At 38.2% G+C, this 18,792-nt stretch overlaps 1 protein-coding gene across 2 annotated transcripts; it reads left to right on the top strand.

Moving 5' to 3' along the window:
- Nucleotides 1-730: 730 nt before the first annotated feature.
- Nucleotides 731-16,761, top strand: PHB1 (prohibitin 1). 2 transcript variants are annotated; one of them, XM_081932768.1, is made up of 7 exons: nt 731-883; nt 2,326-2,458; nt 7,647-7,808; nt 8,553-8,695; nt 9,927-10,043; nt 14,407-14,502; nt 16,379-16,761. In XM_081932768.1, exons 2-7 carry the CDS (start codon nt 2,371-2,373, stop codon nt 16,589-16,591), a joined length of 819 nt encoding a protein of 272 aa, XP_081788894.1. In that variant the 5' UTR covers nt 731-883; nt 2,326-2,370; the 3' UTR covers nt 16,592-16,761. The 2 variants fall into 2 exon arrangements, with proteins under 2 accessions (XP_081788894.1, XP_081788895.1); XM_081932769.1 differs by lacking the exon at nt 731-883 and adding an exon at nt 922-1,131.
- The last annotated feature ends 2,031 nt before the right edge of the window (nt 16,762-18,792 follow it).

An 18,792-nucleotide genomic window follows, 5' to 3' on the forward strand; every position in this document is an offset into this window, starting at 1 on the left:
TCAAAATGAGGGGTAACTTATCTTTGCCCATGGAAGTCTCTTTACATATTGAAAACAAGAAAACCTTTCAGTTTTTGGATTAAATAACACATGGAATATTCAGTGCTAAGGTTGGAGCAACAACGTTGCTCGTTAGTTTGTATATAATGCTCATACTTTTATAGTACAGCCGTAGACAATTTTTAAAAGATGTTAAATAAATTTTGTAGTTGAAACTAAAAGTAATGGGTTGTCAAATAAATGTCTGGAGAAAAGGCATGACTTTAACAGCAAACCTCACTGTGCTAACTGTCTATGGTTAAGATAGTCACACCCCATACATTTCATAAAGCATGGTTAAGTAAACCATGAGTTATGTCACATGAACAGCTTTTTTTTAATTCCCGCTCCATATTCTTAAAACACGTAGACTTTCAGCATCAAATCAACGGGGGGGGGGGATATTCCGTTATATATCATTCTTCTCTTTGCTGCACCAACTCAAAAAACGGCATATTCGAGCTTTAAGCACTAAGTTCTTCATCTCCAAACGGAGGGGGGAGGGGAATCCACGCGCCTCCTACGTTCACTTTTCCCTCGTGCTTACCGCCTGGCTCAGTTCAACATACGAACCATTCCCATGAAGCCCTGCGGCGGTCGTCAATAGGAAAGGGCGGGCCTTTGCATCGCGGTGCCGGCCGGGATTCGAAGTTTCATTTTGCTCGTATATGGCCTGTGGTGCTGAGGATATTGTTTTGTGCTTTACCGTTGAAAGAACTACGAATCCCGTCAGGCACTGCCGCAGCTAGCCAGGGCCGACGCTCGGGTGCGCCTTGTGCGTAAGTACAGAGGGACCAGGTGGCTTGGTGGAGTCTTCATGTGGAGGTCAATTCTTCCTTACGAGGTGAGTTATGCCTAAGAATCGTTGCGCTTTGCCTTTTTTCCCCCTTCTGCTGAACTGGGTGCATCTTTTGTTGGGAAATAACGGGGGAGAATTTACCAAAGCGCTGCGTGTTGAAATGCAAAAGCATGATTGAAAAGAAATTCTGATATTTTGGGATTTCGCTTGAAATGCGGTGCAGAATTCTCGCAAATGAAGGTTTTGAGCCGCAGATTGGAAAAGCACGGCCACAAAATGGAGAAATGGCTGGGGTAGGTAATGGGATTTGGGAGATGGGCGGATTCTGCAAATAAAAAGAATTGCACATGCTCCTGTAGTCTTCCAGAACTCGGAGTGAAGCAAGATGGTTGGGGTATCTGTCCATTTCAGTAGAGGTAGTAGGGATTAGACAGGATTTGCAAAGGGCGGATTCCTGTGAGAGGGAGAAGACGTTATAATGGAGGGATTGGCTAGAATAAAAATTGCTGTGGAAATTTATATTAAAAGCTTTGGAAAAGACTATATCTTAAAATCTATATCACTAGATTTATTCAGTAAAAAAAGCTTGCCACAGCTACTGAGTTAACCCACAGTCTAGAACACCCAAGGGGTGTATAATGTGTACTGTGCTTGGGAAATAGGAGTCCATCAGACCCATCAAGCTTTAACAGAACCTTGAATGAACAGGATTCTAACAATGTGTCCACAGAACACATTGCTGTACCAAATATAAAGACCATTGCTGGGAGTTTTCCTCAAGGTGAAACATTTGAAAATCACATTTGTTAAAGAGATTGATGGAGATTGGTCGGACAATTAGACATACTTATTCATTTGCCAATTTAGTCTTCTTAGTGTATTTGCTAATTGCCCCAAGACACAAAAAAATGTGGCTGGACTATTTTGACCAGACTATCTTATTATCTTAATATTCTTCCATCGTTTGTATTTAATAAGAACATTTTATTCTAGGATTAAAGAGTAACTTTAAAAGATTAAATCTACTAATTTAACTAATTTAATTCTAGGTTCTGATATTCCTAAATATGGGAGAATAAGTTTTTGGAAATGTTTTATATACAGTCAGGAGAAGATACTGCATTTACAGAATTGCTAGGGCTGTGCATCAATCTAGATTCAAAGAGGAAAAGATGATTTGAGTGTTCACGTTGCACATTCAAGATCATCTTAAATCAACCATGCCTTTTCCTGAAATCACATGATTTTTTTAAAGATATATCAGCATTCTAATATTTTTCCCCTTAAAGTCTTGGATTGTTGCATATTATTGCAGGGATTGTATTTTACATTATCCAAATAGTATTCTTAAATAACTACTATATTCTGTGAAGCTCTTTTTTTTAATATAGGCATAGGAAGCTGCTGTTTAAGCAGAAGTATCAACTGAGAAGCCATTTCTTTGCCCCAACTTTTCTTATTACTGGATTTTCTCCCTACCTGCATAGGTGTGATTATATCAGAAAACAGAAGCAAGACTTATTTTGGCACTAATGGCTTCCAAAATTTTTGAGACTGTGGGCAAACTCGGCTTGGGACTGGCGATTGTTGGTGGAGTTGTCAACTCTGCTCTGTATAATGGTAAGGAAGACTTTCTCTGCAGGGCATTTGCTTTCCTGTGAGATAACCAAGATAGGAATTAAGATAGGAATTGATGAAATATAATAATTTCAGCTTATATAATAATACTTTTGTTTAAAAATCTCAAGCCCACATTCTTAGAAGATTCTCCATCAAAGAATTTAAAAACAAAACTACAGAAAATAGCAGCTCATTTTTTTTCTCTTCTACTGTGATGGCCAGAAGAATGACAGTTCTAGCAGAATTAAGCCTATAACCAAAGACCTTCATTTCCTACTTTTCTCCTGAGACAGTTATTCTTCTGTAGCCATTGAAAAATACTTTTCTAACTCATGTAGAATTTACTATAAGTGCTGTTTACCTCTCATAGATAAGCTACATTGTAAGAAATTAATGTCCTATTTTTTTTTTGCAAGGAGGTTTGTAAATGTATTTTAAACTGTGTGCAACTAAATGTCAGATTTAAAATGTAGCATTACACTGTTTTACTGAACAGAAGTTGAAATGTGGGCAATCTGTTCTGCCTTAAAGAAAAGTCTCAGCAGGTGGCAGCACCCTTTGACCTTATCTGATCTTGAAGAAGCTAAGCATAGTAGATACGAGCAATACTTTGATAGAAAAGCACTAGGAAATCTCAGGATTGTAAGTTAGACAGGCTGGAAAGCTTGCAAAAATCCCTAGAAGTTAATTACTTTTAGTAGTTAAAGTTAAGTGCTTCAAAAGCACTTTTGTGCTGTTGCCAAGAAAATAGTATGAATGCAATCACCAAGAGTTGCACCTAACTTAAAGTAGATTTCACTGTACCTTTATATTTTCAAGACACTGGTACAAAGATGTGAATGCACTGCTGAAAAGGACCAGTCTCTAGTGTCTACTGATTCTGATAACATCCAAAAGAACTTCCAAAATCAATGCTGAAGCAAGTAGTAGCTTATTTCAAAATTTTAGGAGATTAAAGGACAATAACAGTTGGGGCAAGAATTGACTTTGCTGGTTGGAAGTTGGCCGGGAAGATTGCAAATGGCAATCACATGATTTGGGACACTGAAGCCATTGTAAATGCATACTGGTTGCCAAGTACTTAAATTTTGATCATATGACTTTTAGGAGGCTGCAGTGGTCATAAATGTGAGGACTGATACTAAGTCACCTTTTCAGTGACATTTTAACTTTGGTCATTATATGAATGGTTCTGAATAGAAGACTACCTGTATGCAAACTGCCATTAGACACATAAAACTTCCTCAGCAAGGTGTTTTTCATATGTTTTGGGATGTACCTCACAGTTAAAATTCTTATGGTTGTAATACTTCAGGATTGAGGAAGAGCTGCCTTAATTAGTGAGGCAGAGATGATTATGATAGAAAATAACAAAGATAAAATCTAAAGAAATTGAATTTTTTTACATGATCTGATACAAACAAGAACATAGAAGAGCTATCATTTCATGGGAGAACAAATTATTGTATATAGAACATTCTAGATTTAATCACTAATGTCTTTAATCAGATTCAGCTGGACTGGAGTTTAGGGAGTATTGGCAGAATTATAAGTAATCCAGTCTTAAACTGCTTTGAACTGGCCAGTTAATGATGTAATTAGCACAACAGTGATGCTTCTCCATTTCTCGGATAGGGCAGTTTGTTGTATTTGGCCACAGACCTACCAAAGAACACAAACAGGAGATAATTACTTTTCCACGTACAATAATGGTAGTGAATGAAATGAGTTGTAGTTCTATGTATCCAGTGAGTATCTCATTGGTAAAAGCTACCATCTGGAAATAATACAAAAGGAACATTGAACTTTGCATTGCTCTAAAATATCTGGGAGTAACTCTGGACTGCACATTTACCTTTAAGAACCACTGTTTTAATACCAGCCAGAAAATACATGCTAGGAACAGCATTTTGAGTAAATAATGGGTATAAGTTGCATTGCCCAACCAAACACATTAAGAACACCCACATTAGCCCTATATTAATCATAGATTAAAACATGCAAAACAAGTGGATGTGGCCCTAAATGAAGCAGCAAGACTGGTCACTGGATGTGTAACACCAACCCTAATATAAAAGGTGCATTATCTATCTGCCCCCCTCCCCCCCAAAATCTTTTGCTGAGAAAGTGCTCCACAGAATGTGTGGGTTAGAGCAACATTCCCATAAACACACCTACAAATGGCCATCAATCCCCAAAGGTCGAAACTGAAAACAAGGAACAGTTTTCTCAAAACTTTTGTCCCTCCTAACAACCGGCCACCACAGATCATCCTAAAACTATGGCAGGTGAGTAAGGCACTACAGGGCAACAGTATGCCGGTATGGCTATACAACTGTCTGCCACCTGGTCAAAAACAACCTTGGCCAATATGGAAATCAATAAATAGACTGCCCAGAGTAGGAAGATCAAAGAATCATCTAAGAAAATGGGGCTTCCTTGTAGAACACAGGTGTCAAACTCTTGTCACGTGACATATCATGACAGTTTTCCCCTTCACAGAGCTGGAATGGGTGTGGCCTATGGTGACGCCCGTTTGACACCCCTGCAGTAGAAGATACTCTCAGTGAATGTGGAGAAGAACAATCTGCCTCACACATACCGTGTTTCCTAGAAAATAAGACAGGGTCTTATTTTCTTTTGGCCCACAAAATATGGCCTTGGGCTTATTAAGGGGAGGGCTTATTATTTCTGGGGCAGGTGAGAAGCGAGGCGCGCCTTTTACCTTTCCAGCTCCGTCACGTTCCTCGCCATTGTGCTCAGGGAAGCGGCTGGTAAAACCCCTTCTCGTGAGTTCAATCAAACATTTTGAAATCCCAAAAAGGGGTGTTTATTTTAACCAGGGGCTTCCCTGAACACAATGGCAAGGAACCCGACGGAGCTGGAAAGGTAAGAGATGCGCCTCACGGCCAACACCGCCCACCTCACCCCAATGGTAAAAGCAGCCTGCCTGGTTCCCTTCCCCGCTGTCCCTTTAACGAGGGGTGGCAGGTGGGGGGGTGAGAAGCAAGGCGCACCTCTTACCTTTCCAGCTCTGTCGCGTTCCTCACCCTTTCACCCATTGAATCCCCTTGTAAAAAAAACTCATGAGTTCAACTCGTGAGATTTTCTTTACAAAGGAATTCAATGGGCAAAAGGGCAAGGAATGAGACGAAGCTGTCAGTCTCTGGTAGCGCTAGGACACGCGGCTCGCTTCTCCCACACACGCACACCTGCCACCTTTCGCTAAAGGGACGGCGGGGAAGGGAACCAGGCAGGCTGCCTTTATCATTGGGGCGAGGTGGGCGGTGTTGGGCTGTGAGGCGCACCTCTTACCTTTCAAGCTCCATCGCATTCCTCGCCCTTTCGCCCATTGAATCCCCTTGTAAACTAAACCTCATTAATTCCAAGGGGATGCAATGGGCGAAAGGGCGAGGAACGCGACGGAACTGGAAAGGTAAGAGGCGCACCTCACAGCCCAACACCGCCCACCTCGCCCCAATGATAAAGGCAGCCTGCCTGGTTCCCTTCCCCGGTTCCTTTACCGAGAAGTGGCAGGTGGGGGGGGGGAGAAGCGAGACGCGTGTCCTAGCGCTACCAGAGACTGACAGCTCCATCGAGTTCCTCGCCCTTTCGCTCATTGAATCCCCTTGTAAAAAAAACCTCATTAATTCAACTTGCGAGATTTTTTTTCCAAGGGGATTCAATGGCCGAAAGGGTGAGGAACGCGACGGAGCTGGAAAGGTAAGAGGTGCACCTCACAGCCCAACACCGCCCACCTCGCTCCAATGATAAAGGCAGCCTGCCTGGTTCCCTTCCCCGCGATTCCTTTAGCACGAGGTGGCAGGTGTGGGGGGGAGAAGCAAGACACGTGTCCTAGCGCTACCAGAGACTGATAGTTTCGTCACGTTCCTCGCCCTTTTGCCCATTGAATCCCCTTGTAAAAAAAAACTCGCGAGTTAAACTCATGAGCTGTTTTTTACAAGGGGATTCAATGGGCAAAAGGGTGAGGAACATGGCGGAGTTGGGAAGGTAAGAGGTGCTCCTCGCTTCTCCCCCCTACCTGCCACCCCTTGTTAAAGGGATGGTGGGGAAAGGAACCAGGCAGGCTGCCTTTACCTTTGGGGCGTGGTGGGCGGTGTTGGGCCGCGAGTGCACCTCTTACCTTTCCAACTCTGTTGCGTTCCTCGCCATTGTGTTCAGGGAAGCCCCTGGTTTAAAAAAAAAGCCGCCTTGTGATTTCAAGATGTTTGATTGAACTTGCAAGAAGGGACTATTTTTCACCAGCCGCTTCCCTGAGCACAATGGCGAGGAACGTGAGGAAGGGAACCAGGCAGGCTGCCTTTGCCATTGGGGTGGGCGGTGTTTTTTTGAGCGAGAAGGAACAGGCGGGAGGGGTGATCACATTGCTGGCCTGCTGCTGTTTTTGCGGCGAGCCCTCTTTTTGCCCTGCAAGCTGTACCGGTAGGTGGTACAGTGTTAATGGCGGTGACCAATTGCGCATGTGCTTAAATAGTTGGGGCGGGCTTATTTTCAGGGGAAGGCTTATGGCGCATGCTCTGAAAAGCCCGATTTGGCTTATTAGCAGGGCATGTCTTATTTATGCGGAAACACGGTACTTTGGTGCATACAATGTCCTTTAACATCTGGAAGAAAACTTCATGCTGTCAACCTAGTAAATGTCATTTACTTTTAATCCTATTTATTTTATATACTTTTTATATGTGGTATTTCTATGACCTATTTTATTGGCTCACAGTTGAATGTTGTAAGTGTGTAATTTGTTGATGCTTCTGACACAAATAAAGAACACAAAAAGTATTCCATTTTTCTTGCATTCAAAGGATGTTGTTTGAATTCCCCCCCCCCCCCCCCGATATTAGAACTATTACCGACCTCCGCTCCTTCCGACAGAAGCTTAAGACCCACCTGTTCCAATTAGCTGGCTTAACTGATTTATAGTCCCATTTTTAACCTCCTGGCAAACATCTTATTGGGTAGTTTTTAAGGGTAATTTTAATGTTTATTTGTATTTTAATTTAAATATTGTACAGTGCATATCCTACCTCCTCCGTTTACCTATTTGTATATTTAAGTATATCTATATTTTGTATTCATACTGTTTTAATATGACTGTACATCGCCCCGAGTCCTGTTTAGGAATGGGAGCGGTTTATAAATTAAAATTTATTATTATTATTATTTGCAGTGGATGCAGGCCACCGGGCTGTCATATTTGATCGATTCCAAGGTGTTCAAGACATAGTGGTGGGAGAAGGAACCCATTTTCTCATTCCTTGGGTTCAAAAGCCAATACTCTTTGACTGCCGTTCCCGCCCTCGCAATGTGCCTGTAATCACTGGGAGCAAAGGTAAGCTGTGAGACAAATCCTATTTTTATTAATGGAATGGAGAGCTGGAGCTAGGTGATTGAACACGTAAAGCTAGAGCATATAACGGCATCTGGCAGATCTTCATCTCAAACTAAGAAAAATTGCACTTGGTTAATACTTGAATGACAGATCAAATGGAAGTCTGAAGAAGATAAAGTAGACATCAGTGGCAAAGCCACTTTTGTATCCCTGCCATGTATATTACATGGACTCAAAACTATCTTTTAATGAAAACTTATAACCTAACCAAACCATCCTGTTATATTTCTATTATGGAAATAAGAGTTAAAAACACATCAGTTTGTTATCCTTCTTTCCTCCTCCACCTACATTTTGGGGGAGCAGGGAGGGGCAGTGATTTGCAGATCATCTTATCTGGTTTTGGGATGTTTTTCTTTCCCTCCCTGGATTCCCTAATGAGCAGGAAAATAAAAATTAGCAAAGGTGACTAGATAGGATTGGAATGGGTGGGAAAACTATTCTGATGGTCATCTTTATCCTTACTAAAGCTGGCCTAGAACTATTTAGAAGAGAAAAATGGGTTAGATTATTTGGCAGCAGATCACCCTTTATTTTGGCAATTCTATGTGCAAGGCTTGTATGAGTATACTGATGGAATTCTGGGAATTGTAGTCCCAATACTCCTAAAAAACTAGGTGTGGGAACCTTGGTAAAGGCTCAGAACATGTAACTGCTACAATCTGCTTCCTATCTTCTGGGTAGATCTACAGAATGTGAATATCACACTCCGAATCTTGTTCAGGCCAGTGATGACACAACTCCCCCGGATTTTCACCACTATTGGCGAAGATTATGATGAACGAGTATTACCTTCCATCACAACTGAGATCCTCAAATCTGTGGTGGTAAGAGAGAGTAGGATAAGACCATGTTTCCTCTTATGATCCTAGGCATTATTTCCACAATTCTATTTGCTTCATTTAGTGGGATGCTGCAAAGGGCAGAGCCTGATTCATTTAATTTTGTGGAGCCAATTATTCCTTCTGTCTGTTAAAAGACTTTCTAATTCCGTTTCCTTCCTTTTCTGTGTTTGTGGACATATTCTTGTGCAACCCATGAAAGCTCCCAGTGAATCTGTCTCCTGTCAGTTTCACATGCAGGCACTGCATTTTTCTTTCTTGGAAGGGGGAAAGGGGAAGATGCCAGTACATAGACAAAGGAGGAAGGCATCTTAGAAGGAATATTCAGGAATTATATTAATCCACTACACAGAGCAAACAGTTTGCAGAAAGTGAACAATAAGTCAGAGGAAAACTAGGCATCACATTAAAAAAAAATAACTTAGAGAGCTAGAGACATGAACTTGAAAGTGTGTATATACTGTGCTGGTGAGATTTTACCACTTAGCATCTATGCAGTAAGATCCATATTGTATTCACGCCCATTTCTCCTCCTCCTTATTTAGTAACCTCTTTCTTTATCTGATCCAGTCTTTATTCTCCCATTTCCCATCCTAGTTATCTCATTGATAACTTCTTTCTCTTCTTTTTATTCACACTTTCTACTGAAACAAATGAATGGATTGTAGGACTATGTTTCAGTGTATAAGAAGGATTTGAAAGTGTGAAAGAGTGAAGTTGAATATGAAATTCAACATTTATTTTATAAAATGATAGAGAAATAATGTCAAGCTGTATTATTATTATCATTATTATTGAAAGAAAATGTGGCCCTGCCCTTTTTTAATAGCACAGCTTCTGACAGAGCTATATACTTACATACTGATTGATGTGACATATTCCTACCTTTATTAGAGAAAGAAATAATGAGGATTGTAATCCAAAACACACTGTGGATACCCGATTGGAGTTCATTTCCAATGAACAGAAGAACCCAATTGGTTTAGTTTGAAATCCAATCCAGACTGACTTGCTATTTCCCATAGGAGCAGTTGATGCCTGTGGGAAGACTATCACTGAAACAGCATGAAAATGATGCTTGTTATTAAATGTGCATAATAGTTGCTGATGGGCTAATATTCTATCTGATTTAGGATTAAACTTTAATAAATCACTAGTTCTAATTTTAGCTTTGCTGTCTGTTCTAAGTGCTGTTTTACATATCTCATTATTCCAGGCTCGCTTTGATGCTGGGGAGCTAATCACACAAAGAGAGCTGGTTTCCAGACAAGTGAGTGAAGACCTGACAGAAAGAGCAGCAACATTTGGACTCATTTTAGATGATGTTTCCTTGGTAAGAGGCATTCTACATCTAGAAGCTGTGTAATTTTATATGTTTTACAGATATATTTCTACTTCACCCTTAATTCAAAGTTCCAGATTAAAGGGTATAGATGCTTTCTATAATCATTCATAGGTGTTGGGATACCTATATACCTCTTGATATTTCTGGAATCCAGCTCCCATCATCCCTGAACAAGTGGACTGGAAGCTGAGATCCATCAATACCTAATCATCTCTGTTGATGAGAGGAAAAATCCTTATCTAGGATTCTAAAATTGCAGCTAATTTCTCTATTATTAGATTGTATAACTTTCATACAGAAGGATCCATTTCTGAATGGATGAGCCTATAGGTTTTTTTTCTGTTTTCCCCACTCATATTATAAAGGTAATGTTTTTCTTTTTTTTAATCTACAAAATATGCATACTTTAATAAGGAATAGTGAATATCCAGTCTGCGTCTCTATTTCACAGATTCTGAATTAGATTTTTTTAAACATAATAAAAGGATACAAAATTAAAAGATTAAAAAGAAAGAAAATACAGAATTATGACTTCTGTCTTTCTTTCTATTTGGTAATTGTTATCTTATTCTGTCTCCCAGAATCTTTGACATTTCTAAGCCACATGTCTATAAATCATTAATTCAGTCTTCTTTTAACAAAATAAAATCCAAACTTCCAGACTTTTTTAAAAAAGTCTGTAATCTTTTCCCCAGTCAAACCAGTCAGCTTTGCCATTTCCACAAATTTTATTAATTTTATAATTAATCTTCTACTGTGGATATTTCATTTTTCCATCTTTGTATGTAAATAATTTTTGGTGCAGTTATCAGGAAGGGAAGTTTCCTCCAAAACACTTGTCCTTATTCCATTTGTGTCTTTTCACAGGGAGGAAATTGCATGAAGTGTTGTTAATTCTTTGAAATAAGGCTGCCTGTGCTTGTCCCATCCTCTATTCTTCTCAAAATGGAAAGATACAGGTTGGATGAAACTAGCATATAAAGCTGGGCCTGACCTATTTTTTCCATGTTTTTGGAGAGAAACTGCTTCAAGGCATTTCTGGTGCCTTCAGTCATCACAATTCAGCCTTTTTTTCCCCAGGGGTGGATTATATTTGTGGAAGGAAAACAAGAATTTTGTGACGGGAATGGGACTTTGCTTTGATTTTGCTTCCTCTGTAGGAGAGTTTATAGTTATATCCAGCTTTTGGGTCAAATCTTTCCCCCTACTCATGTCTTAAGATTAAAAGCAATCTCGTAACATAGGTAAATAATTATATAATCGGCAACAGACTGATTCTAAGGGTAAGTACTAGTAGACTTAGGAAGTTTGGGAGTTCATCCTGCTTGATCTTATGAGAACATTATTTACCTGATTACTTGATGTCAGAAAAATTATCATATAAAAAATGGTGGCATTTTCCATGTTAGAACTCATTCTATCCAACTGTGTTTTGATAAATTGATTGTTTATGTCACCTTATAGATCCATAGCAGTTCATAAGCACTACCAACTACTAGTTACCAATTTTTTAAACATCTTCTAAATTGGAAGATTTACCACTTTTTTTTAAAGGAATTCCATTTATATAGGAGAGATTAAAAGTCCTCTGGGAAAATAAGAGCTTTTTGTAGAAAATGGCTTTAAATTTTACTTCATCAAATCTACTAAAAATATACTGGTAGAAATAATAAGTATTTTAGAAAGATATTTAAAGTTGTAATATTATAAGAAACAACTAGAGATAACAAGAATTAAAAACTGTAGAAACATACAAAAATATTTTAAAAACATACAGAGATACATACAGAGAGTGAAAACACATGTCATACAAGACATGTAGAAATAAAGCATACAAGCATCTTTCTCTCGTCTCCAACTAGAAGATCCTTAATTTTTTTTAAAAAAAATATTAAAGTAATATATATGGCTAAAGCAGATTGCAACTGCTTTATTTGAATAAATTTATTTAGCTTTTGAATCAGAGAATTTCTTCTTTCCAAGCCCCATCCACAAAGGAAGCAATAATTAATCAGTGGAACAACTTTCCTCCAGAAGTTGTGAATGCCCCAACACTGGAAGTCTTTAAGAAGATGTTGGATAGCCATTTGTCTGAAACGGTATAGGGTTTCCTGCCTAGGCAGGGGGTTGAACTAGAAGAGCTCCAAGGTCCCTTCCAACTCTGCTATTGTATTGTATTTTTTTTTGTAATAGTTGGAAAAACAGAGATTATTATTACACTCTATTCATCAAACATGAAACTCAAACAACTGAACCTCCAAAGATGCATCACAAATACCACTGACTGTTACTAATGGTTGATACGGGTTGCTGCCAGCGTCCTAGATATCAGCCAAGAACCTTCTTAAGTGTACAATGTTCCGAGTTGCACAGTTTTTTGCAGTTCCACTGGTGTTATTGCAGGAAGCTGCAATTTCTTGATGTATCTTATAAAATTCTTGGATATGGTACCAAGTGCCCAGATGACAATGGGTATCACTGTTACATGTTTCATTCATAATTGCATAGTTTCAGTGGCCAGGTCATGGTATTTCATGATTTTTTCCAGTTCTTTTTTTTTCCCAACTCTGGCATCTCCTGGTACCATGATGTCAATAAATTGTATATTTTGGTTATTGACAACTGTGATAAAAGTTATTATTATTATTTCTTTTCTTCATTAAACATGAAACTCAGTCAAGTGAATATTTAAAGATGTGTCACAAATATCACTCACTGGTGCTAATGTTGATACAGGTTGCTGCCAGCGTCCTAGGTATCAACCAAGTACCTTCTTAAAATTTGTTGTTGTTATTCCTTGTTGCTGAACTTGCTCTCTCAAATAATTTGTACTGTTGGAGAACATGAGAAAATCATGTATCTTCTAGTCTTCCATTTCAAATATCCAACATCCAAACTCAACCACAAGACTGAACTTCTATAGGAATGAAAATAGAAATTTAGACTGTTGTTTCTACATTAAGGTTGTGATGAGGAAATCTCACACAAGAATTTTTCCATAACAGCTCAGCATTATAGAAAATATTTGGAAATATATTTTACATAACACTTAAAATGAAGAAAAAAAACTGAAGATGACTCCATTAAAAGCATAGCCAACATCTACAACAAAATAAAAAGCTGCTCTCAGGGATTCCTCTCTGGATAAGAAAGGATAAGTCTTAAGTGAATGCATGAGAAAAATTCATCCATAATCAACTGAGTATGTCCCCAATAATGTCAAAAGAATCCCCCACCAAAAAACTGGCTCAATTAACTAATGTGAGAAATGTTATTCAAAACTTTACCAGATGCTGTTATTGGAACTTTTAACTTTTCTTGGTTTCTGCACAATCTTTATTTTCCTTTCACACACTTTTAAGTGGCCTTGCGGCTTCTTATCTCTCTTCGTACACTCCAACACAGTGCTACTGCTAATTATGCTTAGATTCCTCATTTGTTTTTCCTTCTTTCTACAACCCTTTGAGACTTACTCCTTTGCAGCCTTCTCAAAATTACTCTTTTTCAATATCCTACTACAGATTTCCTATTTGTTTCAGAGGGAGAAAAACACATTCTTTGCCTCTTCCATTTTCTGTTGCAGGAATTGACAGTTCACAAGCTACTTCACCCTACCACAGAACCCTGATTAATTTTCCAAAAAAGGGGTTTTCTGACCCCTTTTTAACCCCATTCAAAACGAGAATGTGATTGAGATAGAGGTCGTGTAGAAACCAATCTCACTTCCCCACCCTCACCCTTAAAATCAAAATAGCAAAAATATAGAATGGAAAAAAGAAGATATGCACTTCATATGGCCGCTAGATAGTTGAGAGAGTGACATGAGGGAAGTTGTCTCCACCTCTCATGTTGCTTGTCTTGAAGATACATGTATGTTTTGTTTTGTGACTTCCCCAACTTGACACCCTTTAATATCCATGCACCATATTGTCTGGATGATTATGGAAATTAAAATCATAGCTCCAAGGGGGCATGGAGTTCAAGCTGAAATTCAGTCTTCCGATCTTTCAGTGGGATACAAATACAAATCTATTTGGTAATATGATGTGTGGGGAGTGAGAATGGAAACAGCAATGGAAGGTCTCTGAAGTCAAACTGTTCTCATTTCTCTGTGTAGTATATGTATGCTAGGAGGATATGATTATCTGTGGAAATTATATTAATAGTTTATATCTGGGTTTCTCAAGTTTGGAAACTTCAGTATTTATCAACTTTAACTCCCAAAGTTCCCAATATGCTTGCTAGGGAATTATGGAAGTTGAAGTCCACACATCTTCAAACTGTCAAAGTTAAGAAATAATGGTTTATATTATTATAATTCACTGGTATTATTTTTCTATTTCCATCTCAGACACACCTGACATTTGGAAAAGAGTTCACAGAAGCAGTAGAAATGAAGCAAGTTGCCCAACAAGAAGCTGAAAGGGCCAGATTCATAGTGGAAAAGGTAGGAATATGTACAAGCAGCCTTAACTCACTTCTTGCTGAAAAGATTTTTGTCTCCTTTTTTTAATGCTCCAATTTTCAGAATTTGTTATTTTCAGCATCGTAGTGTACAACATCGTTATAGCCATAAATAGGAATTTGTAGAACTCATTAATTCGGGAACTAATTCTAGAAACTCCAGAATATTTTGTTTTCCCTCCAGATAATGCTGAAATATCCTTGATCATATTATCCTTGCCACAGTTTGGTGGGTTTCAAAAGCAATTCCACTAAATTGGAAGTGGTTAGAGATGTCCTGGATGAGGCATTCCTAATACAAACAGCCTTGTATTGAAACTGAACTATTAGTGGGATATATCAAACTGCTTTTAGAGCAAAAGATTTACTTCCAGAATCAGCATTGAACAGCATCTAGAATAGCATGATGTATGGAAAGAAATGGAACATTCTCAAATTCTCCAAAACTTTCCTGATTTGATGAGTTTTACACTAATAGTTTCCCCCATTGCACATTCTATATGCTTTTGGCTTAACACATTGTGTGAATCGTTATTTTGGTTTAAACCATGGTTAAAATAAGACATGATTATTATGATGACAGAATCCAGTCTCACCTTTATTAAGAATACTGTTATCAAAATGACAGCTATCGGTATGTTGTGTTCCATCTTTTTCCTCCACCCATCTGCTGCTGCTTTTCTTAACCTGACACTCACTATTCTAGCAACTGAGCATAGTCATAGCACTGTTTGTTTAAACAGAGAGTTGCTTCCTTTAAGAGACTATTTTATATCTCATTGGAGCTTCTATTCTGGAGTTTGCAAAAGACCTCTAATATCAGATATACTTCCTACTCTTTTGGAAGTTTCCATAGATTTTTCTTCCCTAATATTAGAATTCCATATTCAGTTCAGAGAATTTAGGTCATGGCAAAAGCATAAGTGAAAATATCAAACTCTCCACCATGCATTCAATATAATGGGAACTTCCAAAGTACCTATTTAGTTGGTCTTAGGTCATACTTTCCAGCTGCTTTTCCTCGGAAAAAGTTCTTTAATGATTCCATTAAAAAGGATAGCAGGGATTGTTCTTTCTTAACATCTGCTCTCTGTTGTGCGCTAGGAATAGTAGCAATACATTAGAACACTAACATAGCATGCAGAATTGTTACTCTTGCTTGATCAAAATATGGAAAATACCAGTTTGATACTGTTCTTTCCAAGCATATTCATTCTCTCTGTCTTATATTTGTTTTGTTAATTGCCTTAATTTGGTTACTGTCTTATAGCTACCACAATTCTTTTATTAGCTCAATAGTACATGAACACTTACCATATTTTTCTGAGTATAAGACGCATCAAGGTTTCAAAGAGGCAAATTTTAAAAAAAGGTTTTGCACTCTGCAGACCTCCCAAAAAAGGGCCGTTTTTCCTAAAAACTGGGCCCGTTTGTTTTTCCAAAAAAGGGCATGAATAGCCTTTAGGAGGGCTTGTAGAGTGCTCGGGGGGGGGCAAAAACGAGCAAAAAACAGCCCATTTTTTTGCGAAAAAGGGGCATGCACAGCCTTTAGGAGGCTTATAGAGTGCTCCTCGGCTTGGGGGTGGGGGCAAAATTGAGCAAAAAAACATCCTGTTTTTCGCTCATTTCTGCCCTCCCCAACCCCCAGGAGCACTCTGCAAGGCTCCTAAAGTCTATGCAATGCCATTTTGGTGAAGGGGGCAGGGTTTCGGGAGGCAAAAAATCCTGTATTCAGTGTATAAAATGCACACAAATTTTTAGCCTCTCTTTTGAGGGAAAAAGGTGTATCTTATACTCCGAAAAATACGGTAAACTTTCTTTTCTGAAGTAATTTTTTTGCTTTCTGTGCATATCTACAGGCAGAGCAGCAGAAGAAAGCAGCTATAATTTCAGCTGAGGGAGATTCAAAAGCAGCTGAGTTAATTGCCAATTCATTGGCTACAGCAGGTGATGGCCTTATAGAATTGCGGAAGCTTGAAGCAGCCGAAGATATCGCTTATCAGCTCTCACGATCCCGTAACATCACCTATCTGCCATCGGGACAGTCAGTGTTGCTTCAGCTACCCCAATGAGTATCCTCCAAATTCACCCACTGTCTCCCCACCCTCTTTTCTACTCTTTCCTTGGGGGAGGGGAGACACATTTGCCAAAAGTAACCCTAAGCTTTCTCAATTGGATTGAAACTATAAGAAATTAAGATTGATTGAAAATCCCTTCAAGTAATAAAGGCAATCATTCTTCATATTCTCCTTCTAGAGTATTCTTTTTAGCAGATCAATATTTAGAATAAAAGCTGTAAAGGATTGCTGAATTGGCAAGATAGTGCTGAGTAATCTAAAGTATACATATTCTGGAGAAAGTAAGTTCATCTCATGTTTGTTGGCAATCTGTGGCCCATAAAACAGTTTAGAATATATTCCATCTAGAGCCTGATGTCATGATTACTTTAAAAAGATTCATTTAGCATGAAAGGTACCAACAGTGAAAATATTTTTTATTTCATAATCCATCAAATTTTTAATTACTTGTATTTAATAAAGTATGATATTAGCAACAGCTAATATCAATGTCGGATTTCATAGAACAGAATTTTTAAAAAGCTTTCTAAAAACTTCATAGTAGATATTTATCAATATTGTACATTTAAAACACGGAGAAAATTGCAATAATTTGAATCATTTCAAGATAAAAGCAATAACTATGCTGACCAAGTATACATAATTGAGAAATAAAATTAACAAGATGAAAGAGTTAATACCACACTGTAGGAATGAAATATTAGTTATAACTACAGAAATAGTATCCAGAACATCTGAAAAAACAGGAAAGTTCTAGATTACTGTTGAGACAATGAGCAACCACCAAAAAGTCCTTTTTCTTAGCCATTAAAATTAAGGCTTATTTGAAGGGTCTTTGTACATGACCTTAACACAGGATGAGTACTTATCAGAGAATCACAATCCTATCAGCAATTAAGATTTCAAATTCATAAGAAGAGCAATGCTGGATCAGATCAGAAAGGCATCTCTTCCTATAGAGGTCAGCTATATATAATATGAGAATAGCATCTTTTAAAAAAAGCACACTAATGCTTGGCTGGAGCAACTTGCAATCTTATCAGCGGAATACATGAACAATTCACTGCATGCTAAGAGGCCAGTATTCATCTTGGAAAAGAAAGACTACTTTTCAGGTAGAGCTTGAGACACACTAGCATACTTGTTAGTATGCTAACAAGGATAAATGGATGATGGAGATAATAAGACTAAGAAGCAAGGTTCTGTACCTCGAGGAACAAAGGAATATATCAGATGGAAACAATAAGTCACATTTTGGGAAATTGGCCTTTAGCATCCAGGTTCACCAAAATGAAGAAAGGTCTCCATGGGGCATTTCAGGACACGTAATCTTCATAAATATATTACTGAATATTATAGTTAATTAGCTGCATTTCACTAGATTTCAGGGGAGAGGAAGACATTCTGTAATCATTCTGTTTTCAACAGCAGGGAACAAACAAAGCTTCTGATTCTAAGATGACAGAATAGTATGAACTAATTCCTTATTGACTGTGACCTAGAAGATATTGGTAGCTGTTTCCTTTCAAGAGGTAGATACACTGGCCAAATTAGTTTACAAGATGAAAATCTTCAAGGTACAAATGACCCTAGTTGCTCACTTCTAGTCAATTTGTTTTTTTTTTTTTATAGTGCAGGGGAGGAGCCCATGCCAGCTATCGGTTGTCTGTAGCTGCAGGTGTTCCAGAACTGTTTAAGTGTCTTCCTAACCCTTTATAAAAAGGAGCTGCTAAATATACTTATGCAGGCCAATAATAACCTTATGTTCTGAGATTTCTACTGGATGCCATTCTGATTTTAACTTCATTATGTTCAGAAGTACCCTTCCAGAGCATGTTCAATTGGGGTTCTCTAATAGATGAACTTACCATAAGATACTATTGTGGTCACTGAAAGATGGCCTCAATAGTCCAACCTTTCTAGAAGTGGGGAAAATACAGAGAAGACTTATGTAGGACTATGAGTCAAATCTCTAATAGTAAGGATTAGATAGATCATATGATGCCTCTTGATGGTCAGTTTAACTGAATATACCACACAAAATATATGCTGTGTAAAAATAGAGAAATTCCTCCCACTCTCACAAGAGAGGTTGTGGAAATTATATAAAACTACATGAGATTAAATATAATGAAAAATGAGTATTTCTTTACTGAATTAGGAAGGTGGACTTTATATATCATTCAGATAGCTTA

This window comes from Natrix helvetica (genome assembly GCF_964273705.1).
Source record: "Natrix helvetica genome assembly, chromosome: Z".
Taxonomy (NCBI): Eukaryota; Metazoa; Chordata; class Lepidosauria; order Squamata; family Natricidae; genus Natrix; species Natrix helvetica.